We start from the raw sequence: 17,439 nt of genomic DNA, 5'->3' as shown, positions 1-17,439 counted from the left end.
GCTGACTGAATTTACAAGACAGCATGCTGACACACTCTCTGTTCCCCAAAACACACTGTATGGAGGGCAGGAGAGAGAGACACACACACTCCCTGCCACATACTCTCCCCTACCACACTTCAGTTGAAAAGCAGCTGGCAATGTAGTAGGATGCCCATGGAACAATGGGATTGGGAAACCTGCATCCTGTAACACTGTGCCTGCCCCATGAGGCATTGCAAACCCTTCCCAAAGCACCCTGCGGCCAGTTTCACAGTGGGATAGCTACCACAGTGCACTGCTGCCTTTGCCGTTGCAAGGGCTGCTAATGTGGATGCGCTCCAGCGTCACAAGGAGCACAGTGTGGACACGCAACAGTGGTTTAATTCCAGCATTTTAATAAAAGTGGTATAATTTGTGGCACAGAAACTTGCCAGTGTAGACATACCCTAAGACAAAATATTACCTACCCCCAACTCCCTCTCCCCTTCAGAAGAGGCAAAACGAAAGTTCTATTTTAGCAGCCTGACTGTGAAAAATGTTTGTCAAGTCCCAATGTTTCTAAAAAGGTTAGAGAATGCGTGATGTTTCTGTGGGTTTCCAGAAACCAGATATTACAGAAAAAGTTGAATTTTCCTATCTTTTTTCCACCTCTGTCTCTTTCCCTGTGTGCATTTGTCTCATTTGGTCTTCAGAAGTAGGACTGGAGATTGCCAATGAAACCTGACACCTATCTCCTAAATTGAACACTTTTCCCCAACAAGTATATGTATTACTACCAGAAATTACAAGGAATAGCTTTTTCTTTTAAGAAAACTACAAACAGAGAGGGTCCAGGTGAAGGAATAAGGAAGGTGGTTAAAATGAAGATTAAATATTTTTAAGTATTATAAATTTTAACTTTTTTTCTCTTTTTGTGTGTTTAAAAATGCATCATGTTCATTTATTAATGATTTGTGCATGTGAGATACATATAATTGGGATATTGGTCAGGACCTTGAGGCTAAATTCAATCATACTTAGTGGATGTTGCGAACACCACAACTAATTTGTTTTTAATGTAACTGGATCATTGTGGTTATTTTTACTTGTCATTTTTTAAACTGAAAACACATTGAAACATTTTGGTGAAAGATTTTAATTTTTGTTAAGCATTGTGCGTGTGAGACAATGTGTATGTTTATGCAGTGTCAAGGTTTGGGGTCTGATCCTAGCACTGACCAACACTTACTGTCTGTATAAAACTTAGTAGTTGACAAGCAGGTAATGTATTTTATAGATCAAAAAGTCTATCCAATTTATTCGAGGAAAATATTATATTTCACTGCCTTGCAAAATAGTTTGTGGACCTTATAAGTGGTTTCAGGGGATCAACACAAACTTGCTTTTTCCATCGGAAGGGTGAGACATTCTTGGGGAAACAAAGTCACATGGGCTTAAACATTCTCTAAGTGAATTTATCACTTTGTCAATAGGGTTCTGCCAGGTGCAGAACAAAGGTTAAACTGTTTAGGCTTCAAAATTAGTTCTAATGATCTGTGATGCCATGCTCTCACAGTACAAACTCCATAAACTACAAGTGGTGCTGGGTGCAACAGAATCATAAATGAGTTAGGCATGAAAATGAGCCAGGCCCTTGTTTTGACCTCAAAAAACTTGACAATCCAGACCACTGCACAAGTGATCTATGTGTTACACCAAAAAGCAGATTTATAATCTCAAACCACTGCATAATCCTATGAAAGGATGTAAATGCAATGGCAAACTAACCTTATGATGGTAATCAGATTTGACCATTGTGGGTGTTTGTTTATATAAAACAGGATTTACACTACTTTGTGCACAGAGGAGAGCGGGTAGACTTGGACACAGGTTGTTATGTCATAGTGATCTCTTTTGCCTCATTAAGGTGGTATCACCAAATATAGTCTGACTATTTATAGGACTGGACATGTATATTGAATGGGGAAAAAGGATTTTTGAAATGTAAGAAGTTAGGCCACAAGGAGACAGAAAGGAAGGTGAGATTCACCTGCTGTCTGAGTATAAAGCCAGGGAACAAGATAAAGGTAGATGTTTATAAAACATTTCTAAAACATAAAAAAACAGAAGGGAATCTTGATTTGTTTAACTCATGGGATGAGTCTGGACAATAAAGACGACAAGGTGATGCCAGCACAGAATTTTTTAAAAAAGTATAATGTTTTCCAAAATATCCCCATGCAGTCTCACACCCATTGCATGTGGCCTTTATAAAATAAATTCAAAGTGTAGTACTTACCCTCAGTGGCATGGTAATTGGGAAGTTCAGGATAAAGTTTGTGTGGATTTTTTACATCTGCAGGAAAATGTAAATAATTAATTTATGTAATATATGTTCAGTATCCACAAATTATTGTAGTTAGCCAAGAAGGAGTGGTGGAGAGCAGAAATAGCTATTTACTGAACTAGGACTGAGGGATGGAAATCTTGATTCATCTCTTTCCCAACAGAATAGGAAAGGATCTGCAGGAAAAAAAAATAGTATCAGCAGGCGTCACATTTCCTTCTGCCACGCAGCCAGTAGGGTGACTAAAATAGAGTAAGGAATTAAGACACTATACTAGTGAAAGATTCATCTACCTATTTGAAGAGGATGATGAAAAGAGGCAGCCCATTGGGCCCAGACCAGAAGAGATTAACTTCCTCCTAAAAGTCAGCCGTTTTTACAAGAAAACAGTCCCCTTAAATAGGAAAAAAATCCATCATACAAAGTGGACCATTATGTACCGAATTAATTTTAATGTCCCTTCTGAGCTATTACATACATGACTGTAAAACTGGCACTAATTTCTATATTCAGCTGTCATCTACAATCTGTAGTAATAATACAACCAGCCATTTTGTAGTGTCTGTTTAGTAAACATTTAGAGACTAGATAAACTTACATTAGAAGTTAAAAACCATAAAAATGTCACCCATTATCTTTCATGAATCTATCCCAAAATACTTCCACTTTTTGACAAATCAAGCTGTTATAGAGAAGTTACCAGCTCACACAAGAAAAGGGGATTGAATAGCATAAAAACAACATACTCATAGTATTTCTAAAAAAACAACAAAGAGTCTGGTGGCACCTTAAAGACTAACAGATTTATTTGGGCATAAGCTTTCGTGAGTAAAAACCTCACTTCTTCGGATGCATCCGAAGAAGTGAGGTTTTTACTCACGAAAGCTTATGCCCAAATAAATCTGTTAGTCTTTAAGGTGCCACCAGACTCTTTGTTGTTTTTGTAGATACAGACTAACACGGCTACCCCCTGATACTTGACAACATAGTATTTCTAATACTCTTCTTTCACATATAGTGACAATTTCATGTTATCAAAACATTTTCATACCTGCTGGTGCAGCACACACAGGTGGCTTACGTGACTGTGGCCTTGACGATGGTTTAACAGGTGGAACATTAGCCTAAAATAAATAATTTTTAAAATAGCAAAATCACACCTCACTAGCAAGTACAGGTTAATATAACTGAAGGCCTGAGGATAATCCAGAAGAAATTAAGAAGAACCCATCAGATATTGCCCCTTGATGTCATTACATTTCAAACTGTAAAACTATAGCCGCATAATAATTCACCACAAAGTTATATGTGTAAATGAAAAATGTTATTGCTTGATGTTTTAACACAAAGGTGGAAAATAAATTATATATATTGTAGTCTCTCTCAGTAGCATCAGCTGTTACGTCTAGAGAGATAATGTTGCCTAGACATTGATAATGTCTTGTCCCATAATTCTCAGCATCTTTTCAGTGATTAAATATGATGGCCCAATCCAAGAGTTGTAATTTTTGATGGGAAACAGAAGGAGCAGATAAACAACTAAAAACCCTGATTTGTTCTAAATATTCTTAAGAATGAACATTTTTCTTGAAGATCAAGCTGCAGCTAAAAAGAATATTTTGAATAAACTTTTCTGATTCTAGTGCGTCAAATACAGATATGCCTCTCTAAGCTGGTTGCCTTCTTGGAAACAATGTAATGAAGAATTATATAATTAGATTGGAGTATGTAAAACTTAAGGTAATAGTAATGTTCTTCTATGGAGGAGGTTCCCATGGCAATACTGAACAGTGCACTTGCGTGAATACAGTATACCCAAAAAAGACACCCTATCCTTCCATCAGTCAGCACTCAACATATCCAATGACTTCAATGTGAGTGCCATCCACACAGCAATATTAGGATTGGATCCAATTTTAGATGAAAGGATTTAGCAACAGAGAGAGCCAATATGGAAAAAAATGTGTGCAAACCTTCCTTTGTTCCCTTGCTGCTTTTCTTGCATTGTTTTTCTGCTCCTCATTTTCATATTGTTCAGTAAAGGAATCCAGAATTTCATGCAGATCTTCTGATTGAGTAAGACGAGGTACATCACCAAATAAAATGGCACTAGCTCGAATATCTTGACCATAAAATCTAGCACAAAAAATTATATCAGTTGCTTTAATCATCATCTCAGCTATACTTCTAGTTTAACCTACAGTTTAAAAGACTCCCTATGTACTGCGCCATTTTAACATATTGTATAAGTAACATTTACTTGATTTCTTAAACTGATTACTCATGAAGGAATGGCAGAAGTTGTTCTATGCTCAATATAAATTGAGAACAATAAAGTACAGGGAACAGACTTGTTTCCCTTTATTATTACTTCAGCTTAATTTTCACCAATATTTTGCTGCAGCTCATTTTCTATAGAAAAGCATGGTGGTGTGCAAAAAATGGAAAATCAGGATTTTTTGTGTGCATGCTATCAGATGTCAGCTGCAGGATCACCTGCTGCATTGAAATTCGGCATTAAACAAGAAAAGAGAACAGTGGTTTCACAGAAAACAGTTATAGCTTAAAGGGCTTTTAATGTGGCCTTTTTAATATCAACCACAATAACTCTGGGTAACCATAGAAAACAAGTGGTACCAACTTGCTAAAACTCTTGCTATATTGTGATTACAGATTTTATTTATTTATTTAAAGCGTCCTTTCGTATTAGAGCAAGAAGGAAAACTGGACTCTTGGTAATGTTCAACAGTATCCATTTTCACAAATATGCCATAAACATTTCAGTGGATGTGTTATTTGTTTCTAAGCACATACAATTAGCTACTCACTGAGTGGCCTAATTCACAGACTTAGACTCCTTGAGTGGCCTAGTTCACAGGGTACACGAACCTTTAGGACCCACCCACCAGCATGGTCTGCTGTGTGTGCATCTTGCTTTCTGGCCTTGCCTAGGCTGTACAATCTTCCATATCTTCTACATGTACTCACATAAGGGCCTGTCAAAACCAAGCTTTTAATAAATATGAATTAATGCCTTTGCTACTGCTCAGCTTAAAATTGGTACAATACATTTGGGATTTTTAAAAACCTTTACTCTTATAAACAGCAATACTAGGATGGGAGATTTTCAGAAAAAGGAGACATATTCAATTACAAATTTTAATTGTCTCCAACTCAGACTGGTTTTATTTTAATGTAATTTTCAACCAAGTGGTCCGACTCAAACAAGATTTCAAACCTTTCAGAATACAGCATGGAAAACCTAATTTCTTTGCATTTTAGTGTATCAATTTTGACAGTTTTGATATCTATGGGTAAAACAAAACAAACCAAAACAAAAAAGTAAGAAGCAGCTCTTGAACATCTTTAGTTGGGCTCTAAACCACAATCCCTAATTTATTTTTTAAAAGGACATTGAACCAGATATCTGCCATTCCCTGCCAAATCTAATACCTCAGAAGTTCAAAAACTTGTTTTAATGAAAAAAAGACATAAATAACTCACATCGGAAATAAATTTTTGGCATGGTGAATTGGAATAAATGTTCATATGGAGACAATATAATTCTAATACTCAAATTCCACCATTAATGCTTTTGGAGATACCATGGGCCAAATTTTGCTTTGGATAATCACCTGCAATTTCTACTGAAATCATTCCAAGGAAAGAATTTGTTCCACTATACCGGAGGAGGGGGGGGGGGGGGGGGGCAACCTGTGGCCCATCAGGGTAATCTGATTGCAGGCAGCGAGACATTTTGCTGATGTTGACCATTGGCAGGCACAGTCCCACACAGCTCCCAGTGGCTGCGGTGCACCATTCCTGGTCAATGGGAGCTGCGGGAAGTGGCGGGCCAGCGCAATCAGATTACTCTGATGGGCCGCACGTGGCTTGCAGGCAGCAGGTTACCCGCCACTGCACTATACCAATATATATCAAATATTCACCTATTAACCCTGTAAATACAGTAGACATTTTAAGTATCTGAACAATGAATTACCTTACCCTGATTTGTCTATAAATTAGGGCACTGGTTGTGAACACAACACAACCAAAAGTATTACATCAGAGCATATCAATTCTACAAAGTTCACTATAAGATTTATTTTGAATATTTTCCTAAAGATCCATCCCACTAAAATTCCAGTGTAACCCATTGGATGATACAGTACAAAATATGGAAGAAACACACATGAATAAAATAGATTAAATCTCAGAAAAAATTTCGTAACTGTAATAACAGTAGGACAATGGAACAGACTGCCTCGGGAGGTTGTGGAAGCTTCTTCACTGGAGGTTTTCACAAGGAGGCTGCATAGCCATCTGTCTTGGACAATTTAGACACAACAAATCCCCCATCTTGGCAGGCAATTAGACTAGATGACCCTTGTGATCCCTTCTAACGCTATGATTCTATGATTTTGAAACGGACTTACTTGCGATTAGTTTCTTTCCTTTCAATTAAACATGTTCCTTCTAAAGATACCCCTGCAAACAACCCTCGCGATTTGCAGTATGTATAGACAGCAGCCGAGCTTCGTACGGCAACATCACCTTCTAAATTTCTGCAAAAAAGAAAAAGGTTTGCATGGCTCTTATCAACATGCTATTGTAACATGAACAGCAATTGACAATTGCTCATTCTAAATTTTACAATTCGCTGGCACGATGATCAAATTATTTCTGACAATCTGCATTACTTATTGTCCGATTACTTTGCTTCTTTTTTTGCTACAACTGAACAAATGCATTCCTTGCTTATTTTCCACATCTGGATTTTGAGATGGAGTAAAAAGTAAAAGTGCACTATGGGTGAGAAGTACCATGCGTAGGGAAATAAAACAGTAATTAAATTATCCAGTCACTTAGACAATGAAATAAAGAGCCATTTTGGAAATGTGATAAAATTGTACAGAAAGATGGCCATTTTCCTTTTTAAAATATAGATTTGCATATTTAAGCTGCAGCCACGTGTTCACCTGTAATTTAAGTATTTTTTACCTATAGGTTGTAAATAGCCTTTACTTCATGTCTATCTGTTCCTTTTCCCTCTGATCAATCCTATTATTTCCATTGAAGATTTAAAAAAAAAAAGTATGCCAATGCAATATAAATTTAAATTGATGTGTTTTTAAAATATTGTCAGACAACTCAATGCCTTATACTACTTCTATTTTAAAGCTAAAATAGCTATTTTCCATATATACATTGTTTGAACTGCAGTTTTCTAGAACACTGATCTTTAGACTGTTGGCATACAACATTGATATCAATTTTCTTTTGCTATGCTGGGAAGCAGAGCAGTAAGCAGGAATTTTGCTTTGCAAGGGAGTACATAGATACATAGGAATGCCATACTGTCTCTGGTCCAAGGTCCATCTAATCCAGTATCCTGTCTCCAGCAGTGGCCAGTACCAGATGCTTCAGCGGAAGGTGTAAGAACCCTGCAACAGGCAAATCTGGAATAATATGCCCCCCAAATTAGGTCTCAACTGAGTCTCTAATATTTAAAAATCACTTAAGCCCTGAGGCATGAGGTTTAACATCTCTTCCCCAAAATTTGCTAACATTAATAAGGCGACTTTGGATATTCTTGATATCCATTAAAAATATCCAATTCTTTTTTAATTGGATTAAGTTTTTGACTTGAACAACTTTGTAAAGCCGTGATTTCCACAGTTTAATTACATGTTAATGTATGAAAAAAAACTTACCAGTTTTGAATTTCTCACCTTTTAATTTTATTGAATATCCCTTTGTTTTTGTGTAATCAGACAAGTTAAACAAAAAATCCTGCTCTATCTTCTCTCTACCATTCATTATTTTATATACTTCTACTATGTTCCCTCTTATTCACCTCCTTTCTAAGGTAAGCAAACCAGTGTTTTAAGTCTCTCGTCCTATAAGAGCTCTTTTTATGCCCTTGATCATTCTTGTTGCTCTTTTCTGAACCCCTCTAGTTCTGTAGTATCCTTTTTGAGCTCGGGTGATCAGTACGGTAAACAGTATTTCAGGTGACATGGCATTAGAATATTCTCTGTATTATTCATCATCCCATTCCCCATACGACCAAGCATCTTGTTTGCTTTTCAGACCACAGCTGCACATTAAGCAGAGGTCTTCACTGAGCTGTCAACAATGATGCCCGTGTTCCTTTCCTGGATTGATACAGTAAATTCAGAACTCTGTTAATGTGTATGAGTAGTTTAGATTTTCTCCTTCAATATTTATTACATTATTTATTATTTGTATTATTGTAGCACTTAGCAGCCCCAGTCATGGACCAGGACCCCACTGTACAAGGCCCTGTATAAGCAGAACAAAAAGATCCCTGCCCCAAGAGGTTTACAATCTATGCGTAAGACAAGAGACAACAGGTGGATACAAACAAATGGACAGAGGAGTACAAGGAGACAAAATAACATTGGTCAGCATGAGACAGGGTTGCAGTCTCATTTGTTTGTACAAACTTTAGCTATTTGCTCTTTGAAATCCATTTTGGCCTTCCAATTTCCCCATGTATTTACTGCCTGCTATAATTTATGCTCCTGTATATTAACTTTACTAGGGTCAGATTTCCAGATTTTGAAGGATTTCTGTTTGAAGAGATTCTCAAACCTTGCAATGAAGTCACATTAGTTTAAACTCCTTGCCTTACACTGTCTTTTAGTTCAACAGCATGCATGTCTTCTGAGTGCTTGTCTTCACTTTAGAGTTAGCTCAGGGTATAGCTCAAGTTTCCCCCCCAACATGACTCTCATCCACACAAAAACATCTCTAGCTCAAGTTAGGTGGTGGTTTAAACTTGAGCTAGCTGCTCTGTCAGGGGGTGAGGGTTGAAGCTCGCATGCTGCTCAAGCTAGTAACACAATGGCAATGCAGCAGCTGAAGTCACAACAACTCATCAGGTGTTAGTCCATTCCCTCTGCTAATCTAATCATTTTGTGTAGCTAAAGTGTGTTGTTTCAGAAGGCAAGTCTACAAGTGTGGGGGCATGTAAAGTACAGACACTAACACCCAGCTAGCACGGGTATAAATATCAGTGTTGATGGTGAGGCATGACTTATGCAGGTAGAGCAGAGTGCCCTACACATGTAAATACCCAGGATATATATGTCCATGCAGTGCCTCTCATGTCTACACTGCTCTTTTTGTTGGTGAAACAGCAGGGAAAGGAGGAACTCAGGTAAATAAACTTGATCTAACTGTTGTAGTGAAGATAAGCTGAGACTCTTATTGTGTTTTTAGTACCATCCATGCCACCTCTAGGAACTTGACTTTCTTTACTTTTAGGTTTAGCGCCTTTTTGACTAACATTCTCATTTCATTTCAATCTCCCTGTGATAGGTTGGGTCAGAGAAACCGCCTTGGGACTGACACCTGATGTGCTGGGACTACCACTGAGCCCGTTTTCCCTGGCAACTTGGGACTTCAGTACCCTGTCTTGTTCAGCCAGGCATGCTTGCCTGCTGCAAACACAGATCCAAGCCTGAACCATGTCCCCTACAAGCTGCAGGCTTACCTGAAAACAGCTTAAGAAGTGCTCCTGTCTCCAGCACCCAGATACCCAACTCCCAATGGGGTTCAAACCCCAAATAAATCTGTTTTACTCTGTATAAAGCTTATACAGGGTAAGCTCATAAATTGTCCGCCCTCTATAACACTGATAGAGAGACGTGCACAGTTGTTTGCTCCCCCAGGAATTACTTACTTACTCTGGGTCAATTAATAAGCAAAAAGTGATTTTATAAAAAATAGGATTTAAGTGGTTCCAAGTAACAACAGACAGAACAAAGTAAGTTACCAAGCAAAATAAAACAAAAACACGCAAGTCTAAGTCGAATACATTAAGAAACTGATTTCAGATAAAATCTCACTCTCAAAGATGTTCCAATAAGCATCTTTCACAGACTAGACTCCTTTCTAGTCTGGGCCCAATCCTTTCCCCTGGTAGAGTCCTTGTTCCAGCTCAGGTGATAGCTAGGGGATTTCTCATGATTGCAGCCCCTTTGTTCTGTTCCACTCCCTATATAGCTTTGGCACAAGTCGGGAATCTTTTGTCTCTCTGGGTCCCCACCCCTCCTTCTAAATGGAAAAGAATCTGATTTAAGATGGATTGCAGTACCAGGTGACATGGTCACATGTCCTGGGAGACCCCAAACCTTCATTCTTCCTGGCTTGACTCACAGAAAGGCTTGCAAGTAAACAGAGCTATTTACAACCAATTGTCCTAGTTGATGGGAGCCATCAGGATTCCAAACCACCATTAATGGCCCACACTTTGCATAATTACAATAGGACCTCAGAGTTATATTTCATATTTCTAGTTTCAGATACAAGAATGATACATTGATACAAATTGGATGCCCACACTCAGTAGATTATAAGCTTTGTAATGATTCCTTACAACAGATCTTTTGCATGAAGCATATTCCATTTACATTATACAGTATTCACACCCAGTAGCATATTTTCAAAAATCATATGGAATGAAACGTCACACTTTGGATGCTGAACCTAATTTTGTCATGGTCATTATAGCTCAGTGGCTCAGCTAATGTCACTTCTTGAATTAGCTCCTGTGTATTACTTACGATTAAGTCAAAAATTGCTCCTCTTGCATGTTCGAGAAGTAGTTGTTTCAAGAAACAACTACCTAAAGCGTTCAGACTTTTCTCTCAACTTTGTCCTGTTGTGTCATTTTATATGGGGATCATTGAAAATCCTCCATTACCATACTTTTGTTAGATTTTGGCTGCCTCATTGATCTTACTCAACATTCTGCACACTCTATTTCATTCTTGGTCCCGAGACTGGTAGTATAGCCCTATTAATATACACAATCTTTCATTTTGGGATTTGTATCCATTCTACTGGGTGGTTCTCTCCATTCAGAATTTTCATCTGGCTAAATTAAATGGAATCCTTTAGAAACAGTGCTACTATCCTACCTCTACAGCCTAGTCTATCTTTCCAGTATAGTTTGTAATCAGGTATTATTGTATTCCATTGTTTTTTTGTTTGTTTTTGTCATTTCACCAAGGATCAATAATGTCTATTACATAAAGGTCCTAATTCATTGCAAGGCATTCTAGTTCACCTATTTCTGATTTTAAACTTTTTTAATTTGTATATTGTAGATGCCTTTGTGTTACAGAATAAAAAGAGTAATTCCAAAGAATCTCTCCACTAAAGCAAATATAGCCTATGTCAAGGCACTAAATGGGCAGATAATAGCAGTGCCAATCCAAAGAATTAAAAAATCATAAAATTGAAGTCTAGCTTTCCCACAAATGAATTTAGCTTAAAATATCATGAGACTTTACAGGTTATGATTTGGGGGTCTTTTTATTTGCCTTCTGGTTTTTAAGCCCTCAGAGTTCATGATTTCGAGCTTTTCTTTGCAACCATGAGGGCTATTTTGTCTTTAAAATGAAGGGCAAAATTCTCATGTATACATGATTCCAGGAGCAGGAACTTTATGATTCCCCCCACCCCGCAGAAAATATTATGAGACTTGTGTTAAAACCCTTGGAAACACTGTAATACATTTTAGAAACACACAGAAAAAAACAAAAACCCTTGCTAACCACTCCCAGCTTCTGGCAAACAGAGGCTAGAGACACTTAGAGCATGGTGTTGCATCCCTGCCCATCCAGGCTAACACCTATTGATGGACCTATCCTCCATTAACTTATCTATTTTTTTTTCGACAATGTTGTGTGACGAAGTACTTCCTTTGGTTTGTTTTAAACCTCCTACCAATTTCATTTAGTGACCCCTAGTTCTTGTGTTATGTGAAGGAGTAAATAACATTTCCTTATTCACTTTCACTACACCAGTCAAGATTTTATATGCGTTTATCATATCCCCCCCTTCGTCATTTCTTTTCCAAGCTGAAAAATCCTAGTCCTTTTAATCTCTGCTCATACAGAAGCTGTTCCATGACCCTAAACATTTTTGTTGTCCTTCTCTGCACCTTTTCCAATTCCAATATATCTTTTTTGAGATGAGGTGACGACATCTGCATGCAGTATTCAAGATGTGGGCGTACCATCAATTTATATAGCGGCATTATGATATTTTTTGTCTGATTACACTGGTCTACAATTTTTGAGAAGTCGTCTGCGTCAGAGATAAAATGTGCTATTTATTATGTATTTTGATGTGCTGAATTCAAATATGTCAATTAAAACAACTGATTGGCTACGGTTTCTAAGATATTTAAGTTTTTACATTTTATGTCTATGTATATTGTGTAGATAGTAAAGTTTTAACCATAAATTGTAAACCTAGGTCTTTTCATGTGCTTATGGTTGCTTTACATGATAATATTTCACCTGCCCTATTTATGTAACACTTTAAAAATCTGCAAAAGGGTTATATAAATAAAATTTATTATGAAACAAAGGGCAAAAAACTATTATGTACATAGTTTAGTCCTATTCAGTGTCTACTCGGCGCTTCTTGGCTTGTCTCTTGTATTCATTAAACGGAGCATCTCTTGTCACTGTCTAGCAATAGTCTGCAAACCTTGATGGGCTCCATTTGTCCTGATAGCGTTTCTCCATTGTTGCAATGTCCTGGTGAAATCGCTCGCCGTGCTCGTCGCTCACTGCTCCGCAGTTCGGTGGAAAAAAATCTAGATGAGAGTGCAAAAACTGTATCTTTAGTGACATGTTGCAACCAAGGCTTTTGTATGCCTCGAGGAGGTTTTCCACCAACAACCTGTAGTTGTCTGCCTTGTTGTTTCCGAGAAAATTTATTGCCACTAACTGGAAGGCTTTCCATGCCGTCTTTTCCTTGCCACGCAGTGCATGGTCAAATGCATCATCTCGAAGAAGTTCATGAATCTGAGGACCAACAAAGCCACCTTCCTTTATCTTAGCTTCACTTAACCTTGGAAATTTTCCATGGAGGTACTTGAAAGCTGCTTGTGTTTTGTCAATGGCCTTGACAAAGTTCTTCATCAGACCCAGCTTGATGTGTAAGGATGGTAACAAAATCTTCCTTGATTCAACAAGTGGTGGATGCTGAACACTTTTCCTCCCAGGCTCCAATGACTGTCGGAGTGGCCAATCTTTCTTGATGTAGTGGGAATCTCTTGCACGACTATCCCATTCGCAGAGAAAACAGCAGTACTTTGTGTATCCAGTCTGCAGACCAAGCAAGAGAGCAACAACCTTCAAATTGCCACAAAGCTGCCACTGATGTTGGTCATAGTTTATGCACCTCAAAAGTTGTTTCATGCTGTCATAGGTTTCCTTCATATGGATTGCATGACCAACTGGAATTGATGCCAAACATTGCCATTATGCAGTAAAACAGCTTTAAGACTCGTCTTCGATGAATCAATGAACAGTCTCCACTCATCTGGATCGTGAACAATGTTGAGGGCTGCCATCACACCATCGATGTTGTGGCAGGCTACAAGATCACCTTCCATGAAAAAGAATGGGACAAGATCCTTTTGACGGTCCCGGAACATGGAAACCCTAACATCACCTGCCAGGAGATTCCACTGCTGTAGTCTGGAGCCCAACAGCTCTGCCTTACTGTCCAAATCCCTGACAAGGTCATTCAGTTCACCTTGTGTTATGAGGTGTGGTTCAGAGGAGGAGGATGGGAGAAAATGTGGGTCCTGTGACATTGATGGTTCAGGACCAGAAGTTTCATCCTCTTCCTCGTCTGACTCAAGTGAGAATGATTCTGGTGCATCAGGAACCGGCAGTCCTTCTCTGTGGGGTACTGGGCGTATAGCTGATGGAATGTTTGGATAATGCACAGTCCACTTTTTCTTCTTTGACACACCTTTCCCAACTGGAGGCACCATGCAGAAGTAACAATTGCTCGGATGATCTGTTGGCTCTCTCCAAATCATTGGCACTGCAAAAGGCATAGATTTCCTTTTCCTGTTCAACCACTGGCGAAGATTTGTTGCACAAGTGTTGCAGCATATGTGTGGGGCCCACCTCTTGTCCTGATCTCCAATTTTGTAGCCAAAATAAAGGTGATAGGCTTTCTTAACCATAGTGGTTATACTGCACTCTTGTGATGCAAAAGTCACTTCACCACAAACATAGCAGAAGTTATCTGCACTGTTCACACAAGTACGAGGCATCTCTGCTCACTTTGGCTAAACAAAAATGTGTCCCTTTGCAAAATCAAACACTGACAAATAACAGAGCACGACACTGTCTGATTTCTAGAGCTGATACAGGGCAATTTGTTCAGCAGAGTGACGTAAGCTTCGTTATGATTGCATCATCCATGACTTCTAGGAATAACATGATGCAATCCATATCATGTATGACGCAATACCAGCTTCAGATTGCATCATTCATTGTTTTGCCTAAAAAGCAAGTACTGTCCAAACCCAGTCATAGATTTATTCATAGATCCAGTCAAAGATGTATTTTAGTCATTTCTGGTTTAAATTGAGATCCCTTCCCTTTATAACTCACTTATCCTCCGCCATTCCAAAGTCAAGGGTCGTATATACTGACCGAATAGCATATCTTGAAAACTAGAGCCAAACAATTTTAAGCATCATTTTCATTCTCAGTGACCCAGAATTAGTAAAGTTTGACTGCATTTATTTCAGAAGCATTTTGGCTGTAGAGCAGTGTTATCTATCCCTTTCTTAGTGGTTCCTAACATTTTGTTAGTTTTTACTGCCACTGCACATTGAGTGGATGTTTTCAGAGAACTATCCACAGTGACTCCAAGATCTCTTTCTTGAGTGGGAACAGGTAATCTAGAACCCATCATTTTGTATGTACAGTTGGGATTACGTTTTTCAATGCGCATTACTTTGTATTTATCAACATTAAATTTCATCTGCCATTTTGCTGCCCAGTCACCCAGTTTTGTAAGGTCCCTTTGTAACTCTTGACAGTCTGTTTTGGACTTAACTAGTTTGAGTAACTTTGCAAAATTTGCCACTTTTCCAGATCATTTATCAATATGTTGAATAGCATTGGTCCTAATACAGACTCCTAGTACAGACCCCTGGAGGACACCACTATTTACCTCTCCACATTCTGTCTTGATGCCCTGTTTGTTCCTCCCACAATCATTTTCATATTTTTCTAATGCTGTCATCTCAAATGGAACAGCTCTTCCTGAGCTGGTCTACTAAGCCTCCTCATTGAAATCCATCCTTAAAACTGACTTCTGCTATTATGTTCAGAAGAAGGGTATCAGATTTATTTATTTTTAAAGAAAACTGCCCTGCCAGATTCAGTGCCATAACCTATAACTGGCCAAAACCAGGGTATGACCAACTAGAGGGTGTGGTCAGATATCACATATGGAATTATTCTAAGCATATGGCAGAATCAAGGGCAAAGCAAGAGTTCTAAATTTTTACTGCAATTAAGTGCACTACTCTTAAATGTCAGAAGTGAAAAGTTGTAATGCCGGACTTCAAAGGGAGGTCTCACTTTGGTCTCCAATATAGATGCTCACAAAAAGTCAGTGTACCAAGATATTTTTCTTATTGCAAAGTATTTCTTTGATATTCATATTTATTAAACCTACACAAGAAGTTATTCAGTCAGCCATGTGTACACATGCCTTTCCTAAATAACCACATATGCTTTTTCCTGGGACCCTAGTCTTTTCTCCTCTATCCAAACCCTGAGCATTGTGCTATTGCTCCTTTATCACAGCATATGCATAAATAATCCAAGCTATCTAGGGCAGGTACCTAATACATCTCTAAGCAATGTAAAATAATAAGTAGGAGATTGAATGCTATGTGTTCCTATACATATTAAGAGTACGGGATGGAATGGCACCCTATCTAGCTCCTCGGGTAAAGGAAAGAATACATTACATGCAGAAACTCAGTTTTGCATGAGATCTTGGTATGCAACCACTGCTGCAATCCCAAGACTTGTGTTTGTGAATGAACAGGTAGGAGCTGGCAAAATATAAAGTTAGTCTTTAAGTTACATTACAGTATGACATTTATAACCATAAAAAAATATAACCCTCATCTGTTATCAAAATATGAATTGCATTCTGATTTAACAACCTAGCCATGGGGAAAATCTAACATGCTACAGGACATATTTATGATTAATATTAATTGTTAAATCCAGTAAACAAACAAGGAAATAGCAAAATCAAACAAGGAAATGACAAAATATTCCCTATATTAACTTCTAGTATGAAGAGAGTCTCAGTCAATATTTGGAATAAAAAATGTGATGTTGTTTAAAATAGTTGTTTCCATTATAAAAAGTGCTCTGTAACAGGCTTTTAAAGATCCCCCCAAAAACTCTATTATCCTTTCCCTTTGGTAAATTCTTTTCATTCTTATACTGCAAAATAAAATACAACTGATTTTAAAAATACAACTTACTGTATACAATGACTTGCTATAATAAATCTTTTTGTATCAGCATCATCACTTCATGCCAGTACAGCTCCAGGAACATTGTATTATGTATTAATTTCATACTGAAATGTGTATCATACAACCTCTGCGTAGAGATGTTTAAAAAAAAAAAAAAGTCAGAAAATGTTTTTTTCCCCTGGAAAAAACTGACTTTCGTGAAATATTTGAGTGAAAACCAAAAATTTTTTTATGCGGAAATGCTGCAGTGGTGTCTCATGGGAGCTGTAGTTCAGGTGCCTTATACTCTCATTCTTTTCTATAGGTTGGGTTTCCTGGCTGGACTCCAACTCTCATGATGCACCACTCTCTCCCCTCTTTGGGGGTGGTGCATCATGGGAGTCTCAAGGCTGTGGTACATTATGAGAAATGACATTCAGCTGTGGAACCTGGCCCAAAGAGGAGAATGGGGACTTGATGCAACAGAACTACAACTTCCATGAGGCAGCAAAGCACAACTGAATCAAAGTTTTTTAGTTTGGCCCCAATTTTTTTTCTTCAGTTTATGGTTATTTGTTTTTTTGACCAAAAATCTGTGGAAAGCAGACACTTTTCACAAAAATCATTTAATCAATACCCAATTTTCTGTCAAAAAATGGGTTTGACAGAATTTTTTTGGCGACTTTAAAACAGTCAAACAATTGGTCAACCCAAACAAATGACCACACCAGAATAAAAGTTAGAATGTTCTCCACAGTCATTTCTCTCAAGCAAAAGACTGAGTGAA

General features: G+C 38.0%; 1 protein-coding gene across 2 annotated transcripts in view; it reads right to left on the bottom strand.

Annotated features, from left to right (window-relative positions):
* The window catches only part of SH3YL1 (SH3 and SYLF domain containing 1), a 100,505-nt gene that overhangs the window by 28,872 nt on the left and 54,194 nt on the right, over positions 1–17,439 (bottom strand). For both annotated transcript variants that reach the window (XM_005289664.4, XM_042848771.2), the window contains exons 6-9: positions 6,745–6,873; positions 4,282–4,444; positions 3,360–3,432; positions 2,261–2,317 (exon numbers count right to left, since the gene is read on the bottom strand). In XM_005289664.4, coding sequence (XP_005289721.2) covers positions 2,261–2,317; positions 3,360–3,432; positions 4,282–4,444; positions 6,745–6,873 — 422 coding nt within the window. The remainder of the gene's footprint in view (positions 1–2,260; positions 2,318–3,359; positions 3,433–4,281; positions 4,445–6,744; positions 6,874–17,439) is intronic.

This window comes from Chrysemys picta, chromosome 3 (genome assembly GCF_011386835.1).
Source record: "Chrysemys picta bellii isolate R12L10 chromosome 3, ASM1138683v2, whole genome shotgun sequence".
In the NCBI taxonomy this organism is placed as follows: domain Eukaryota; kingdom Metazoa; phylum Chordata; order Testudines; family Emydidae; genus Chrysemys; species Chrysemys picta.
This window is presented reverse-complemented; position numbering and strand designations above follow the sequence as displayed.